This window comes from Anomalospiza imberbis, chromosome 1 (genome assembly GCF_031753505.1).
Source record: "Anomalospiza imberbis isolate Cuckoo-Finch-1a 21T00152 chromosome 1, ASM3175350v1, whole genome shotgun sequence".
In the NCBI taxonomy this organism is placed as follows: Eukaryota; Metazoa; Chordata; class Aves; order Passeriformes; family Viduidae; genus Anomalospiza; species Anomalospiza imberbis.
Window position 1 is genome coordinate 147652690 of NC_089681.1, and position 16221 is coordinate 147668910.

General features: G+C 43.4%; 1 protein-coding gene across 4 annotated transcripts in view; it reads right to left on the reverse strand.

Moving 5' to 3' along the window:
- The window catches only part of OXSR1 (oxidative stress responsive kinase 1), an 88091-nt gene that overhangs the window by 62186 nt on the left and 9684 nt on the right, over window positions 1–16221 (reverse strand). Inside the window, exons 1-2 of one of the 4 annotated variants that reach the window (XM_068175467.1) lie at window positions 12928–12979; window positions 6560–6672 (exon numbers count right to left, since the gene is read on the reverse strand). In XM_068175467.1, coding sequence (XP_068031568.1) covers window positions 6560–6672; window positions 12928–12964 — 150 coding nt within the window. In that variant the 5' untranslated portion in view covers window positions 12965–12979. Of the gene's footprint in view, window positions 1–6559; window positions 6673–11792; window positions 11964–12927; window positions 12980–16221 lie in introns of those variants that run through there. The other 3 variants (XM_068175451.1, XM_068175474.1, XM_068175462.1) reach the window with 3 other exon arrangements.

Below are 16221 nucleotides of genomic sequence, written 5' to 3' on the forward strand. Positions count from 1 at the left end.
AGACCCCCAAGCCATCCATAGATGCAGTGGGAGATAAGCAGCTCTTCCATCCAACACCCCTCACACTTCACGGCTTCAGTGATGAGAGACAGCCTTCCTGCCAATTCCCATCAATTCCCCTGCTTTCTGCTCAGCTATGGAGAATGAATTCCCGACAAAAACATGTCTAGACACAGGCAATGGTTTGGAAATGGTTACATGCTCACCCTGGGCGAGATATTAAAAATATCTGTATTGTCAAGTACCAAAAGCAAATAGACTGGGATTAGCTCTAAATGCCTCCATGGCTTCCATTAAGGGTTCTGACAAATGTTTTCAGTACTTCTACAGGCAATAAAAGAAACATTTCAAGGCTTGCAAACAGTCATAAAAGTGCAGTGAAGTACAATCTAGAATCATAAGCAACCTATTAGTCTCCTGTAAGTCAGAGATCAGCTATTTTGGATGAGGGTTTATTTGCCCAGTGACACACAATTGAAGTTTGAATTAATAGGAGCAGGTAAGGCTGTGTTTTAGCTACCAGCTCAAGTTTCTTAATGGTATTTTCTTTTCACATCACCACCTTTTACTCTGTGTTTACCTGCCCCTGAGGCTTGCTAGAGAGGCACTTGCTCTCAAATGCCAGGATAGAAATTATGCTTTATTTAGTTTTACTTCCTACATGTTGACATGAACTCCAGAGATATAGCACAGCAGCAGAGTGCTTTCATGTGGCTACCTGCAACTTCAGAGGAGTCCAGAGAGCTGTTAGCATGGCTACCCTGTTTGAAGAGAATCACAACCATAAGAGAAGTGGGGAGGGAAAGCATGGCTGGGGCAGAAATCAAAGCAGGTCAAATGTGATCACCCCTTGAAAACACCAGTGCTTCAACTGTGGCTGGCAAACATCTTATACCATGAGATTTCAGCCGAGAGATAAGGCACTAAAGCTTCTCTTCATCCTTTTAAAGCAGGATTTAGAGCTCCAGTCCTACAGGCAGCCATAACCATTCACATTCTGTTCCAAATGAAATTTTGACTTTAGCTAAAAGGTTGTAAAATTTACAATAATAATTTCTTTGCCTTTTGAGGTGGCAACACAACTAAAAATAAAAAACAAACCCAAACATCTTCTCCTATCAAAATTAACACAATGGACATTTTAAAGAAGGTGAGGGGAAAGCAGAAAATCAGATTCTAATTCAACTCCCACTCCTTGGATTATCCAGTTCAACTCCTTGCCTTAAATTGCTACAGGAGCAAACTGGCATGAGTAAAGAGGGGTTAGATTAGCCCTAGAACAGCAGTGGAAAAGAAACAATTCTGAAAGGGATAAACACAGTTCATCCATTAAGTAATCTTCAGTGATGGGAACAAAATAGTCCCATGGCAAGTCATTCAGCAGTTGTCCATTTTAATGGCTGCTCTTCAGACTCATTCAATGGTCAGTCCCTCTTTCAAAGTCTTCAGCATTAGTGAAAATGTACTGAAGGAAGCAGGTGTTTCTGAACTGTTGTGGTGTAGCAATTCCTACATGGCCATTTTTTATTGGTTTCAGCCAGAAAGCAAAAGGGTAAGTGACTGCCTCCCCTCACAGATACAAGCAAGCCAGCTTTACCCACATCCCCAACTAACCTATCACTGATCCTTACAGCTGTTCAGGTCAATACCCAGTGCTTACAGCTCAACAATGCTTTCAATGTCATTAGTGCCCACAGACAGCTGCAAACTCTCTGAAGTTCTTTACATGCATCATCTCATGCTCATCCAGTCCAAGAGAAGGAAGACACTGGATATTCAGGACTTCACTCACCATTAATTCTGATGTTCATAGTGAACTTTACACAAAAAACCCAAAACAAAACCAAACCAAAATCTCAACCAGTCCAGTAATAAGACTTCTGTTGCTGCTTTGATAAACAATACAACCAAGCTGTACCCAGCATAGGTTTGTCTTAAGCTGCAATCCCAACATGCAAGGAACATGTAACACAGCAGGTCAAATAATCATTTAGAAACCACATGTCATTAATTAGATTCCCTGGCACTGACACTTGGAGACTTATTTTCCCTAGAGCAAGTGTGAAGGTCTCAGGCCTGGAAATGGAATTATACTGGCAATTCCTATCAGATGACAGACACGGATGAAACATCTGTACTACTTCCACAGCAATCTGCTGCTTTGTCCCCAGCAACCTTATAGTCTGGTTAAACCACTTGTAGGAAGTGCTCCATCAGATCAAAGGCAGTTCAATATCCTGTCCAAGTCTTCAAAAGAAGGTGTAAAAACTCCATAAAAAGCAGTTACACAATTATCTGCCCAGAGGGTAGACTTCTGACTAAGCCTAGGCAGTTAACAGTTGGCTTATGATTTAAACCAGGGGAGTTCATAATCCTTTTTTTAAATCCTATCTAATTTAACCTTCTCAACTATAGGTTGATTTATTTAATCTCATGCAATGTTTGATCTCCATGCTATTGGCAGCCAAGTTCCCTGGGTTATTTCCATGAAATTCTAAAGGACATTTCTGTTTAACTGCAGTTCAGCTTGTACCCTCAGCCTCCTTAACTGCCCTCTGGCCATAGCACTGAAAGAGTAGTAAATTCACCTCTTGTGTGCAACCTGTCAGGCCCAGGGCAATCAGTCTCTGGAGTAGGAAGAATTGGGACTCTTTCTAGGAACAGCAACACCACATCTCCAATGCTCTTTCCTGAGCCTGTCTCCTGTTGAATCATCTTAGGGAATAAACAGGCAGTATTTCCCCCTAGCTGGGAAAGCCCAATGTGAAACATCCCATAGCTAATGTTTCCCTCTCTGCTGTTCAACATTCCTGGTAACTGCTAAGCTGACAACCCACGTCATCTGCTACTCATGGAGAAAAAAGTCTCCATCTGGATGAAAGAAAACTCAGCTTTAATTACATGAAAATGAAGTAGAGCTTGTAGAACAGAGCCGGGATTTAAGGCCTTTTAGATGTGTAACTCTTTAAAACAAAAAAACACTTTTACAAGAAAAAAGGCTGGAAGCATGGTTATTTTGAGGCAGATGTTCACCACTGTTTCAAGGATTGGCAACAGTAGCAAAGCAACCAGCATCCCCCAATGGAAAAGAGTCAGAGCAAAACAAAGCTCTGGATGGTGTGCAGCTGTGAAGTACAGCACATGAGCAAGCAGACCGTTTGCAAACCCACACCAGTGTGGTTGTTAACTGCTGTGGGTTGCAAGACATAAAAAGTGGCACTTCAGCAATAAATCAAAATGTCCAAGACCATTTGCAGACAACACTGTATTTGACCACCTCTCCCTGCACTCCACTCCCAGTCACACCCCTGAGTAAGAACCCCCTATAAGCTACATTGTACTTCTCTGTCAGCTGAATCCCACAGGAAAAGAAATGAAAATGAAGCATGGAAATAAATTCCTGACAAATATCATCTAATTCAGTAGCTGGGTTAGAAAAAGGCACATCTCTGCACACCATTACTCCTGCTGGCTACGTTCTTTACAGCAATTAGCACTTCAGCTGAAGAGCTGAATGCCCTTGACTTGGCCTGCTCATGATTCAACAAAGCTGGCCCTTCCTGCATTTTCCATACCCCATAGCAGCAATAAATAAATTTACTGCATTAACCTAGAATGTCATACAATATATGCAAAGTGTGCAGTTTATTCCTGACCACCCACACGGCTCAAATGTATATTGAGATAAAAGGATCGATACCTTTAATGAGCCAAGTCATAGCACTTTAAGCACAGCATCTCCAAAGCAAGGATGTGATCCCAGATTTCCTGGCCTCTGGACACCTGCTAGGCTTCAAGGAAGCTCAAAGCCACTCATCCATCCAGCTGGTGATAGAGCCACTTACTCTGCATTTCCCACTCCAAATGAACCTTTCTCTTCTCCTCCATCCCAAGAACTACAAGTGCAAACCACTAAAAAGCACAGACATTGAAAGAGGTGTACAACAACCAAATAATCTTTTTAAGGATGGCAGTATGGTTTGCTGGTCTCCCTACCCTCTCCCAAGCAATGTGAGACTGCTCTACCCTCTTGGCTATGCAGCTTCTGGGAATAAAGAAGCTTGCTTCAAGAGAGAAATCTGCAAGTGTGAGGCACTGCAGAAAAATAATTATTTTATCATTTAAGCACAGTTTTCCCTTTGCTGTCACACTTTGCTGTAACCCAAGAGCACTCTCCTGACCCCAGGCAGGAAAGCAGAGTTCACCAAAAGCTGACTGCTGTGCCCAAATGCCTTCAGTGCAATAGAAGCCCCATGAAAGCCCCAGTCTGTAATTTTAACTGCACTGGAGGAGAGGAGAAAGCAAGGCAGGGGCATAACATACCCCAGTGTGAACTCATCATGTTTGTCATTGTATTTGCTTCTCAAAACAACTGTAACCTACAACCCTCTACAGTTAATGTGTTTTTTGTTTTGTTTTGGTTTGGTGTTTTGGGGGTTTTTTTGTTGGGGTTTTTTTTTTTGTTTGTTTGTTTTGTTTTTTTGTTGTTTTATTTTGGTTTGGTTTGTTTTTGGTTTTTTTTGGTGGGGAAGGTGCAATCCTGCAATATGAAGTAGTTGCTCAGAAAAGTTAATTAAACTAATTGGGAAAATTGCCATGAAGGGAGACTACAAGACTGTAAAACTTGAGAGTATTTACCTTAGGGCAGCAGCAGATATGGAAACAAGATAAAAAGAAGTGAAGCACACAGAGCTGGGAAATCAGGAACTTCCATTCTTTGGGGTCTTGCACTGAGAAACAACACTGGTGATCCAACAGACTGACAAATTCCGAACCAACCCAAGGAAAACACTTTTTCACACAACACGGCTACCTCAGCAACCCCTGCTCCTGGAAGCTGCTACAGCTCAGAACCATCTTCATGCCCTACCACCCCTCCACGCCTTTTAAATTCAAGAATACTTAAAACTGCATACTTAAGCCCAGAGAAGGACCCACACCAGATCCAGTCACAAAACTGGAAGCTCTGGAGAGCTGACAACAGCAATATATTGCAGGCCCACCCATAACAGGAAAAGTCATTGTGAGGAACAGGTCAGTCAGAGACCTAAATATGCAATTAGAAGTACTTACCTAAAATTACACATCAAGTCTCTGCAGTGTCCCTTTCTCAGCCTAATGTTTTTAGTCAGAATTGGCAATTACTCAAAGAATCATAGTCTCAATTACTACATCCTGATAATGCAGTCAGGAATGCCACTGAGGCAGGGTAGAATGGGCAAGCCACACAAAAGTCTTGAAAATGATACCAAGGGTTGGTATAAGGACAGAAAGACCAACTGTGAGAAGAGATCTTGAACTCCTACACTAGCATGAGCCATAAGAGGATTTGAGCACAGGCCATCTTGAGTCCTACATGCAACCCTCCACAGGAGCACTGGCAGCCTGAATGGGGCCTTTCCTCTTAACCAGGGCAGATTTGCAGATACTCATAATGACAAAAATACCATTAGATACTAGATGGAAACTGGAACTGTGGTTCAGGTGATTTGCTGAAGACTGTACAAATGTAGAGGTAGCAGGACTCCCAAGCTCTGTTTCTGTTCTACTTTCTAATTGCAAGCACCAAAACAAGTGCCTGAGGTAAACTACAGAAGTTGTTAAGGGGGGACGGAAAGACAAGGCAGGATTATAAAAATCCTAGAGGTGCTTCAGAAGAAAAGATGGTACCAGGCCTCATCTCCATAATGCCAGTATTTACTGTGGAAAATTTTGCCCCAGAGAGCTTTCTCATTCTAGTGGAGACATCTCAATGTTCACAGGAATGTCTGTGTCTGCCTGGCTTAAATTCAGGGACCTTCCAGATGTGAGGTGAATGAGACAACCACTGCACTGCAGAGGCACCAGCTCACACACACAAAGAGAAGAAAACCAAACCTGTCAACACAGGAACGAGATGAGAAAAGGGAAATTTCAGTTACCACAGCTTCTGCAAAATTCTGTTTTTCATTGAGACAACCTTGAGAAAAGAGGCACAGAGCAGCAGAAAATTACAGTGCTGCAGCTCCAAAGGACTCTGTATCCTGTCCTGAACTCAGAATTATGGGGGTTTCCATATGGCAGCCTGCAATATGTCAGTGATCCCTTTAGCTGGCATCAGTACCAGAAAGAGATTAGGAACAACAGCTAATTCACTCAGTTTTTTTTTTCTTTACAAGTGAATGGAAAAAAATGCAAAGAACTGCAGGAAAGGAAAAGAAATCAAAGCCATTCCCTTAAATTTTAAATGTTCTGAAAGCATGTAGCTCTGGATCGCCTTCAAACTTCAGAGCTCTTGTGGGTACAGCAGAGCTTCACACTTGCACATTAACTCAGTTCAAAACAAAGGGATTATACAAAGTGCTGAGCTCTAAACAAACAGTCTGAAGTTTTGCAACAGTTGATCTTTTTAACATTTTAAGTACCATGTCCCACAGCCAGGACTACTGAGCTGCCTCTAATGAAGTCAGTCAAGTTCCCTCACCTTCACCCCACCTCAATGAAGGTTTTAAGACACTTGGCAAAGAAATATCTCAGAAATAACCGAAATACAACTCCCCAGACAATTCTGATTGCGTACCAGGAGTTCATCCATGCTCGTCTGACACTTCTCAAGATTGATCCGTTTAATCGCCACCTTCTCCTTCTTCGGAGCACAGAAGGCTGCCTGGACCACTGCAGTCGCTCCACTCCCTGGGGGGAAAAGAGAGAGTTACCAACACCTTACAGATTTCAGCAGGAAGGGAAGGAGGCCAGACAACAAAATTCTCAGTGCCAGATAGCACAGACAGCAGAGACTGGTAAAAACCCAGTGGAAGCTCTCTAGGCACTCCCCACTGTGCAGCTCCATGGGTTGGCTCAGCCATCACATCCAAGTGCTGGGCAAACTGAAGGAAAACAAGTGGATCTTTATGATCCCTTCCATGGATCATTACAGCTCTGCAGACCAAAAACCCTCTCCAGACTTGAGCTTCCTTATAAAAGAGTGATTCTACTAATGTACTTTTAAAGGATATGTCACTGAGGTCACACAGACTTTTAACCTGATGTGTTCACCCAAAGTGTCAAAACAAGCCACTCTTTGCTACCAACGCTAATGAGATTTTTCAAATATTTTTATGCACTAACTGCTGTTCTCATCTCTCCTCATTTTCTGCAAAGACACGAGGTGGGTTTCATTCAAGCAGGTTCAGTGCCAGCTCTCACACTGCCTCAGTTTCTGGGTTGAAAACCACAGCCCCAGAACATTTAAATTCCAATAGGGAAAAAAATACCACATTTTAACATAAAGTCCTTCAAACTGCTACAAGTAGGGAGTTCTGGATTTAAAGTACCCAGCACCATCATATCCTCTGACATGCAAGGGAGTTTGCAATAGTGAGACTTAAAATCTATTTGATGTTAAGTTCATTTTTGTTGGCTTCCAGAAGCTGTTGCAACATTTACCTCTCGTCAATAGGACACCTTGTTGTTTTACTTTCTGCCTTCATCATGGTTGCCCACATTTACACACTTCACTGGAAAGGAGTAAATCCACAGTAATAAAATGGGGGTAGGATATGTGGAAAATAGCTCAAGTGTTCCTATTGCAAATACCTAAAAATGCAAATAAAAATAAAGATAAATGAAAACAACTATTCTGTATTTTGGTGTGACACACCTATTTTAGCAGATTCTCCTATTTTTAACACTATAAAAACTACTTCCAGGTTCTGCGATTCAGGTAAAGCACATTTTTGCAAGCTTTGTGATTTTTTTCTAGTACATTCACATAAACTGGGGGCAAAAACTTTCATTTTCAAAAAAAGGCTACTGAAGCTCCCTACAATCACTATCAAGAGTCTTCTCACACCAAGTTGCCCCAACTCAAAGTTCCAGGTGAGGGAAAGAGCTTGAAACTCAGCCCTAAAAGACAGAGGAAAAAGTGCTCCATTCTGAGTCACCCTGAAATAAATTGAAAAGCCCTGAACTGTGGGACTCTGCTCCTGTAATCTTCAACCAGCACCTGCTACAGTGGGAGCTACAGGACTTTGACTTCACTTTATATGGCATGGCCAGTGCACCCTGGACATCAGCATCAGCTTGCCAGGACTCCCTGTACTCAGGAGTTTACATTTTAATGGCAGAAGGCAGAAGTGTGCAGAACACAGAATGCTAATGTTGCTAAAGCTTTATTATTTCCCAAAGCAAATGGGTTTTTAAGAAGGTCAAGACTTAGGCCACTTATTAGTTGCACATATTGCTTTTCAGGGACTATTCATAGCACAAGGCAAAACAAAGTTATTAGGAAAAGGACAGCAGTAACAGCAAGAATATTTACAAAGGGCTTTGAAAACAAAGTTTGAGTGCTGTAAGCAGGTTCTAGAGCAAATAACAGATGATGGAAAGGTCTATGCAGATATTTAATAGAAAGTGCTCAGAAAGAGCAAGAAGGGGAGGTTTTGACAGCAGAGTTTGGTTAGACTGCCAGGAGCATGGCTGAAATACACAACATTAAGCACAGAGCAAACACCCCAAAAGCAAACCTCCATATGCACTCCCAGTAGTCATTCTGCCCAGCAGGTGCAGGAATCCAGCATGAAAGCAGCAGTCCCAGCATAAATGAATTCCCACTCACTGGGAATCCTTGGTGGCCCTGACCTACTCCTCTTCACCCAGTAGCTGCTTCTCTTGGTTTGTTTCTGCTGCTTCTTTGATGGGAGAAAAAAGTAAAAACACAAGGGCTCAAGACAAAGAGAGCAGCACACACAGAAGGAGTGACAAATGGCAGAAGTGAGTTTGCACTTCCTAGCACTGCTGGTCCCCCTACAGCAATAGCCTTTTGGAAGTCAGAACAAAAAAAAAAAAACACTGTATCAGTTCTTTGGAAAGAGTTAGATCCCAGAAGAAATGTTGCTGCTGACACATTCAAAGAGCCAGTATTATGACTTCTTTCTTTGGATGTCATAGTGCATAGTAATAGAGGCTGAAAACACAAGTCAGATGCTGGAAGAATATATGACTGTGTACCTCAGAGGATTGTCTTGTCACACAACCCTTTTCACTCCCCATACCTCCAAAGCTACCTGTCCTCATAAGCACAGGTATCTGTGTTCAAAGACTCTTTCTGGATATCTCAGACACTCAGTAGTGTCAGCATACTCCTGCTTCCCCCTACAGCATGACATCCCAGGATTTCTGTGCCAGTTAAACCCAGTTTGTGTAAGCAAACTGGCAGAGGTGCTTCTTACAATCCAGATGCAACATCATTACTGTGAACCAAGTCCGTCACAAGATGAAGTCCAGGGCTTTAAAGAAGTCACCACACAAAGAATAGCTTTGTGTTTTATTCTTTTAGGAGGTTACTACCAGAAACAATAGATTCAGCCTAATTAAAAGCAGGACCACTCGTGCTACAGCTCCTTTCCAGTCCTCGAGTCTGCAGGATCAATGCTCACTAGGACTTCAGGGCAAAAACTGCTTTTCACTAAGTGCTGGACAATGCCCTGGCCTACAGGGACCCGATCTGTTATGAGTGTATGGCATTATTTGAACAGTAATGAAATCCCAAACTAAATCCTTCTGGGCACATGGCAGGGAATCATCTAAACTCGAGACTCCTCCCATTTAATTCCCTGCTGCTCCTACTTTTCTGGCAGCTCTCTTTAGTTCGATCACCACCTGCTCTCCCCACTCCCCCCTCTCCTGCTAATTCGTCATTTCTTTCAGCTCCTCTGTAGCACTAATTATAGAGAAACAATGAAATCTCAAAAGCGTATCAAGCGAGGATTAAGCCAAGCTGCAGCACGATGTGCCACAAGCAAGCTGCTCTTTGGTGGCAGCAGCAGCGTGCCATGCTTCTGGGACCAAACAAAGACTGGTTTCCATGCTTCTTGGGAGAGTTCAGAAAACATGGCAACATGGGCACTTCAGGCTTTGCAGCCACAGAGTTTGTTTATTAAATGCCAGGGTGGCAAGAGAAAGAAAGGAGAGAAACTGCAGCAAGGATGCTGAACACATTGCTAAGTGAAAACAAGCACAGGGAGAAATGACACCAACAGAGAGAAAAAGAAAAAGCTCATTGAGGAAGTTATGCAGAGTTTGGGAGCAGGTAACTAATATGTGGGCAACAGCAGGAAGATAAGAGATTTCCTGGGCTGCTATGAACAACCTTCAATGAGGAAAAACCCCAAGGGCAGTTTGTGCCAGGGTAGCACAACTTGGACAAACCAACTCTCCCAGCAGTCACAGATCTGCTGCAATCGGAGCCAACTCAAGTCCCAATGACATGGGCAGCACAGGGTTAATTGTTCCTGTGCTGGGTTCCTGCTCACTCCCCAGCTCAAGACACTCTGATCAAGGTCAGTGCTGAGGCTCTTCCCTCCGCCTCTCTCAAGATCAGCTTTCGGAGAAAATTTGCTCCCTGCTTAATCTCTCCCAACATAAGGGCTTAGCAAAACAATGAAAACTGGTCACAGCCAAATGCTTGCTGCTTTATTCCTGAAAAGCAGGAGATCATTTTGTTCAAGGATGATGGGGAGGAAGCAGACCCCAAATGGGTATTAGGATCTGCTTAATACCCCCTTGCTTTTGCCTCTCTAAGGCTCTCAGATATAGTTCCAACCCTTAGGATAGCAGCTGCAAAATTCCTGCATAAGAGGGTCATGACCTACTTTAGAAAACACCGCCTTAAGAGGAAAACATACCCTTTCTAACCCCTGCTTCTTTCATGTTTCTACGATTAAATGGCTCTTTCTGAAATAAAACCAACCTCTGAAAGGATTAAAATAACCCAAATAAAAAAGTCCCCAAGCACTCAGTTACTGAAGCCTGATTTTCCAGGTTATCTCCTCTAGATCCCTGGATCCATGGTCCCTGTACCTTCAAGCATCCACAGCTCCAGCCTGACCTCCTTAAGTTGAGACAAACTCCCCATGAAAGCCCAGCATCAGCTTTCAAAGGAGGCTGGATACCATCTCTTATGGTTCCACAATTTACATGAAGCTTCTGTTTTTGAAAATAAAGACAAACCTGCTGAGATCTCAGCTGAAGTTAATGGAAACCAATTATTTCAAGGCTAATTGGAGGAGCGGAAAGACAGGGGACTGACCAGAAGACACAGCATGTTCCTATACACTCTGTCTCCAATTTAACTGAATCTCTGCAGCCACATAAGGACATTGCAGCTCTCCCAGTAAGACTGGGATGAATTGCATTGATGCCTCTTCCCAGGCAAATGCAATTGAAGCCAGAGATCCTCTTGGCAGAGAGATCTGCTTAAGCAATGAACAGTCATGCCAAATGGTCACAAGACAAGCATCAAATCCTGGCTCCAGGATAGTATTCTCCTACCACGTGCAACAGCACTTTGAAGTAGTTACATGGAAGGAGGACTCACAAAACAGTGTTGCCCAAGCTTTACATTTATTTCAGGCACCCTCAGATATATGAAAGTTTCCCTTCATTGTAACTTAGCTGCTCACAAAGCTGTTACAATCAACAGAGGACATGTTCCCTTAACAGTCTCGGAGTATCAGTCCTTATCCTACTGCAGTATCAAATCCCCTCTGTAGAGGAAATATTCTTTCCCAGGGTCAAATGAACATTATGAACCATTTAGGTTTGAAGGAACCTCTAGTCCACCCTCCTGCTGAAAGCAGGATCAAATCCCAGCTTTGATCAGATTCCTCAGCATTGAATTCAGGCTAGTTTGGATTTTCTTTAACAAGAGATATTTCTACAATCTTTTTGGCCGTTTCTGTGTTTGACCACCCACATGGTAAACTTTTTCCCCCCCTTGCCAACTAATCAGATCTCCCAGTTTTTCTCCCAACCTTGGCCTTTCACCATGCACCTCTGTACAATTCAGCTTCATCTCCTCTAGAACTTCCCACTAGATAGCTGAGGACAGCAACAACTCTTCTAAGGCTGGGGAAATCCAGCTCTCCACACCTGCCCCATAAGTCACATTTCCAAGTCTCCTTCAGCATGGGGCACTGCTCAGCCGAACACCTCTGCACAGCCCTGCCCAGTGCTTCCACCCTCCCCTGCACACACACGACCTCTCTATTTTTAAGCAAGATCTGGAATCCATCCTCCACTATCTGGAGTGCGGTGCCAGAAAGCCGCTCGTGACGCAGGCTCTGTTTATAATTGTGCCCCCGGGTTTTCCTCTTATGAACAATGCACACAAAACACTTCCCTGCAAGGCTGCTCTGGACCAAGAATGACTTTCAGGTTCCAGGTACCCCAAGGCCCAGGAAACCTTTAATGCTTTACAACCCAGGCTTGGTATCTGTGTCTCCACAGGCTCACTCCGTCTCTGGATGCTTCAACTCTTTGACAGCCTCATGCCAAAGAGCTGTGGGAGCCCTGCTCTGATTACTCATTCCAAGGACAATACAGCAATATAACAAGAAGCTATAAGACTGGGAATAGAACTTCTTATGCATTCTTACAGAGCACAGGGCAAATACACATCTAATTAAATACTGGATGGCAAATTCAGACCAATCTTGCATTGTTTGGTCCATTTCCTGTGAAGGCAAAATGATGCCTCTATTTTCTGCTCCTCATTTGAGGCTTCTGATGAGAAGAGTCTTCTTGCAAAGAATGAACTGCTTCTAAAAACAAGCTAGCAAAAAAACAAAAAGCCTACTCTCGAATTTCTAGCCAACTCAGCATGGGGTGGGAATACTCCTTTCCCCAAGCAGGACTTGGTAACAAGAGTCCATTGGATGTCAAAGTCTTGCTGGCACAAGCCCCACGATTCAGGAAGAGTGAAGTAATGCAATGTTAATGGTCCTTGAATATGTTTTTCAAGCCATCTCCCCACTACACGCTAAATTCTTACTACAAAGTGGAAGATATCATCTACAATAACAGCTACAAATAGCATTAATAAAACCAAAGGGAATCCATAACAGGACTCGGACATACTCCTAGTATTGCCACAGAGAGGGTGCTTACCTGCGGAGAGGAAAAAGCTTTCACAGCAAAGTATCATCAACTCAGCATAGGACTGCAGGAAGAACGTTAACAATTCTAGAAGTGGAGTTAAAGCCCCTATTCAGCAGGAGGCTCACTTGGGTGCTTCTAGCACTGCTCAGAGTGAGCTCAAACAGCAAGCTGGCTCTGAGTACTGCTTTTAGACACACTGGGAACAGCAGCAAAACCAGTAAGGGAGAATTCAGCTGGCTTTGCTCTGTGCCTAGTTGGGAGGCCTGTGATAAACTGAAGCAACAGCAGAGCAATAATCCATGGCCAAGACACAAAAAAGTTACAAAAGCACAAGAGTGAGCACAGCTCCCCTCCCACAGCAACAGGGGAGTGCAGACATGCACCTACCCCCAGGAAGTTCCCAGAGCTGCACCAACACAGCCACACTTACTCCCAAACACCTTTCCACGATTCATTCCCAATACAAATTGACTGGGAATAGTATTGCCTACTGAGAGAAGAACCAGGGCTTTACATTCCTTTACAAGCTGAAGGATGACACATCCACAGCACAAGCACCTATTTAAAACCCTGGCAGAGGTAGTAAGAGGCCAGGTTTAACCTGGTGCACCTTCTCTCAACTCGAGTTATGAAGTGCTTGATCAACTGCAGAGATGGAAAGATGCTGTGTAGAGAAGAGGGAGAGAAACACTTGCTAAAACAGTGCAGGGAAGAAATAAATCAGAGAAGCATAAGCAAAGGCAGAAAGTGAAAGCAGATTTAACTGGAAAGTTGTGAGGGAGCCAAATTTAAAGCCTATATGGGGGGGGGGGTGGAGGAAAACCAGCAATCCCCATGGACTACATATCACAGCATAAGCATACACTATATATGAAGACACCTGCACTATGTGCATGCTACAATCCTGCAGGCACCTTAAGAGCTGAACTCTCACATTTGCAAGGCAGTGGCTACCCTCGTATTTCTGATGAAAAGGCTTTAGGAACAACAGCTCAACCCTGATTAAAATAAATAATTTTAAAACTTTGCATTCCGTGTGGTCAATGTCAAAATGTCGCCCCGCCCTTCAGCCCAGGCTAACTCCCATCACTGCATGCAGCAGGTTCATTCGTGGTTCAGGCTCACCTTGAGCACAGCCCAGTGCTGGGAACACTCAGCTGGGTTCAAGCCAAAGGTGGCTGCAGGTACAGTAAGACACAGAGCATGTGCTGGACAACACCCTGAGAAAGAGTAAGGATGTGGAGGTAACAAGTCCAAGAATTAAGACTTAAATACAGGTGACTTCCATTTCACACCAGCACATCTAATGACTACAGTCTAGACCTTTTACTGAAGAATTGGAAGGAGGAATAGGAAAAAGCCGTTTTCACTCCTGAATTCCTGTTTCGTTTAAAATGCAGGTGTATCTCTTTGCAATGTTCTCTGATCATTTATTCCAGTACATCCAGAGCTCAGGCAGTTTGAGATTCTGTGCAAGTTGTGAGGCCAAGGATTTCAAATAGTACTCACAATACAAGGGATTTCTGTTATTAAGACACCATTATGTGTCTTTCTCAAAGCCTGAGAGTCTTTGCTCAATTTATGTCAGCACCTGCAGTGTCCAACAGACAACTGATATTCCAGCCTTAATCAAGCATGCTCAAAGAATTTCAGAGAATAAGGAGAAGCATATTCTGAAAGTCTGCTGTCCAATTAGAAATAGAGCCAAAACATTTGAACAGCACATAAACTTGCTGACAGTGAGTTATTCAACATCTTGACAAGAGCTCTCACAGCTGAGAATACCACTGAAAACCACACACCATGTACAGAGCTCAGAGGTTTCTGCCCATGTAAGACAATGTATTTCTCAAGATTCCTAGTGCTCCATGTACAGTGGAGAAGGATGATAAGCCAGCAAAGATCACACAGCGCTGCCAGCACTTGTTAAAACATGCTTCCCCCACAGTGGTCCATCAATACAGAAACGCTCGATGCTGCAGACTTATTGCCCAAGTCTTTAATTCATGTCTCAGACTCAGAGGAAGGAATATAAACCCAAATCAAATCACTCGTAAGAAGTCCAGTATTATTTTCAGAGCCATCAGCAACTGATGGGCAATACCCCAAACCAGGTACATCTCCCCATGGCCCCACTGAACTCTAAACTATAAATAAATAAATGACATTGATTTCTAAGCTGTAGAGAGGTTAGCTACTGTAATCTAAACGACTCAATACCAAGGTTTCTGCAGAAAGTAAGGGGAGTCTTATGGAAATTTTCACCCCACCCCATACAGCAATTGTTCTCTCAAAAATCTTTCAGTGTCTCTTAGGCCCTGAACACAGAAAAATGTCATCTGTTTTCCACCTTTGGCAAACATTCAGGTTGAGAAACCTCACAGACTAAGCAGAGAAGTGACAGGCTTGGAGACAAAATGGTCAGCCTGTCAATAAAAACAGGCCAGCACTAGAACAGAGGGAGAGGAATAGTGTTGGCCATGCAAAGCATGTCAGCAAGATATGTGACAAAGCTGTCACTGGGTCACTTTGCTGTTTGATTTCATCTGCAGTTACCAGCCCACACACATGCAGCCAAGGCGAGCTTTCCACTGCCTCCCTATGACAAAGAGCTGCAGCCCCTCAGCATCAGACTCCACGCCAGAGCAAGACAAGCAAGGAAAACAAGTCCAGAGGAAAAGCCACTGGCCACAGAATGTATCAGCAGAGAGAAGGATTGCCAGGGAGGAGCATCAGCCCACCTGACATTCCTCCAAAATTTCCACTCCAAACACCAAAACACGGAAGAGAGGGTGGCAGAAGGTGCTGCTCTTGGCTGTATGCCTAACCCCCTGCAGCCCTCACGATATCCCAAATAAGTCCAGACTAGCAGACATTCCCATCATGCCTTTAATAAAACACCCTCCAGCTGTCCAAGGTACCTAGGTGATTTGGGGAACACCTCTGAGACCATTTTCCCCAAGGCAGTAACTACAGTAAGCTCCAAGGGCCAGTTACACAAGTCCTGCGTGACCTGCCACATTTACTTAAGATGCTATTAGCATGCCTAAATTAGATTTTTAGTTTGAAACCAATTATATTTATTTGATTTTGTGCCAATATCTCTGGCTAATTTAAAGGGCACTGCAGCTATGCAGTGTTAATTCTACACGATGGAAAGCAGGCTCAAACATCTCATTTCCAAACACAGCAACTTTAGTGGAGAAAGTTCATCCTTCCCTTTTAATCACTGTCAGTTGCCTTTATGGTATATGCAGCAATGTAAATATCATGCTAGCTGTCATCAGGTATTACCAAGGCTCA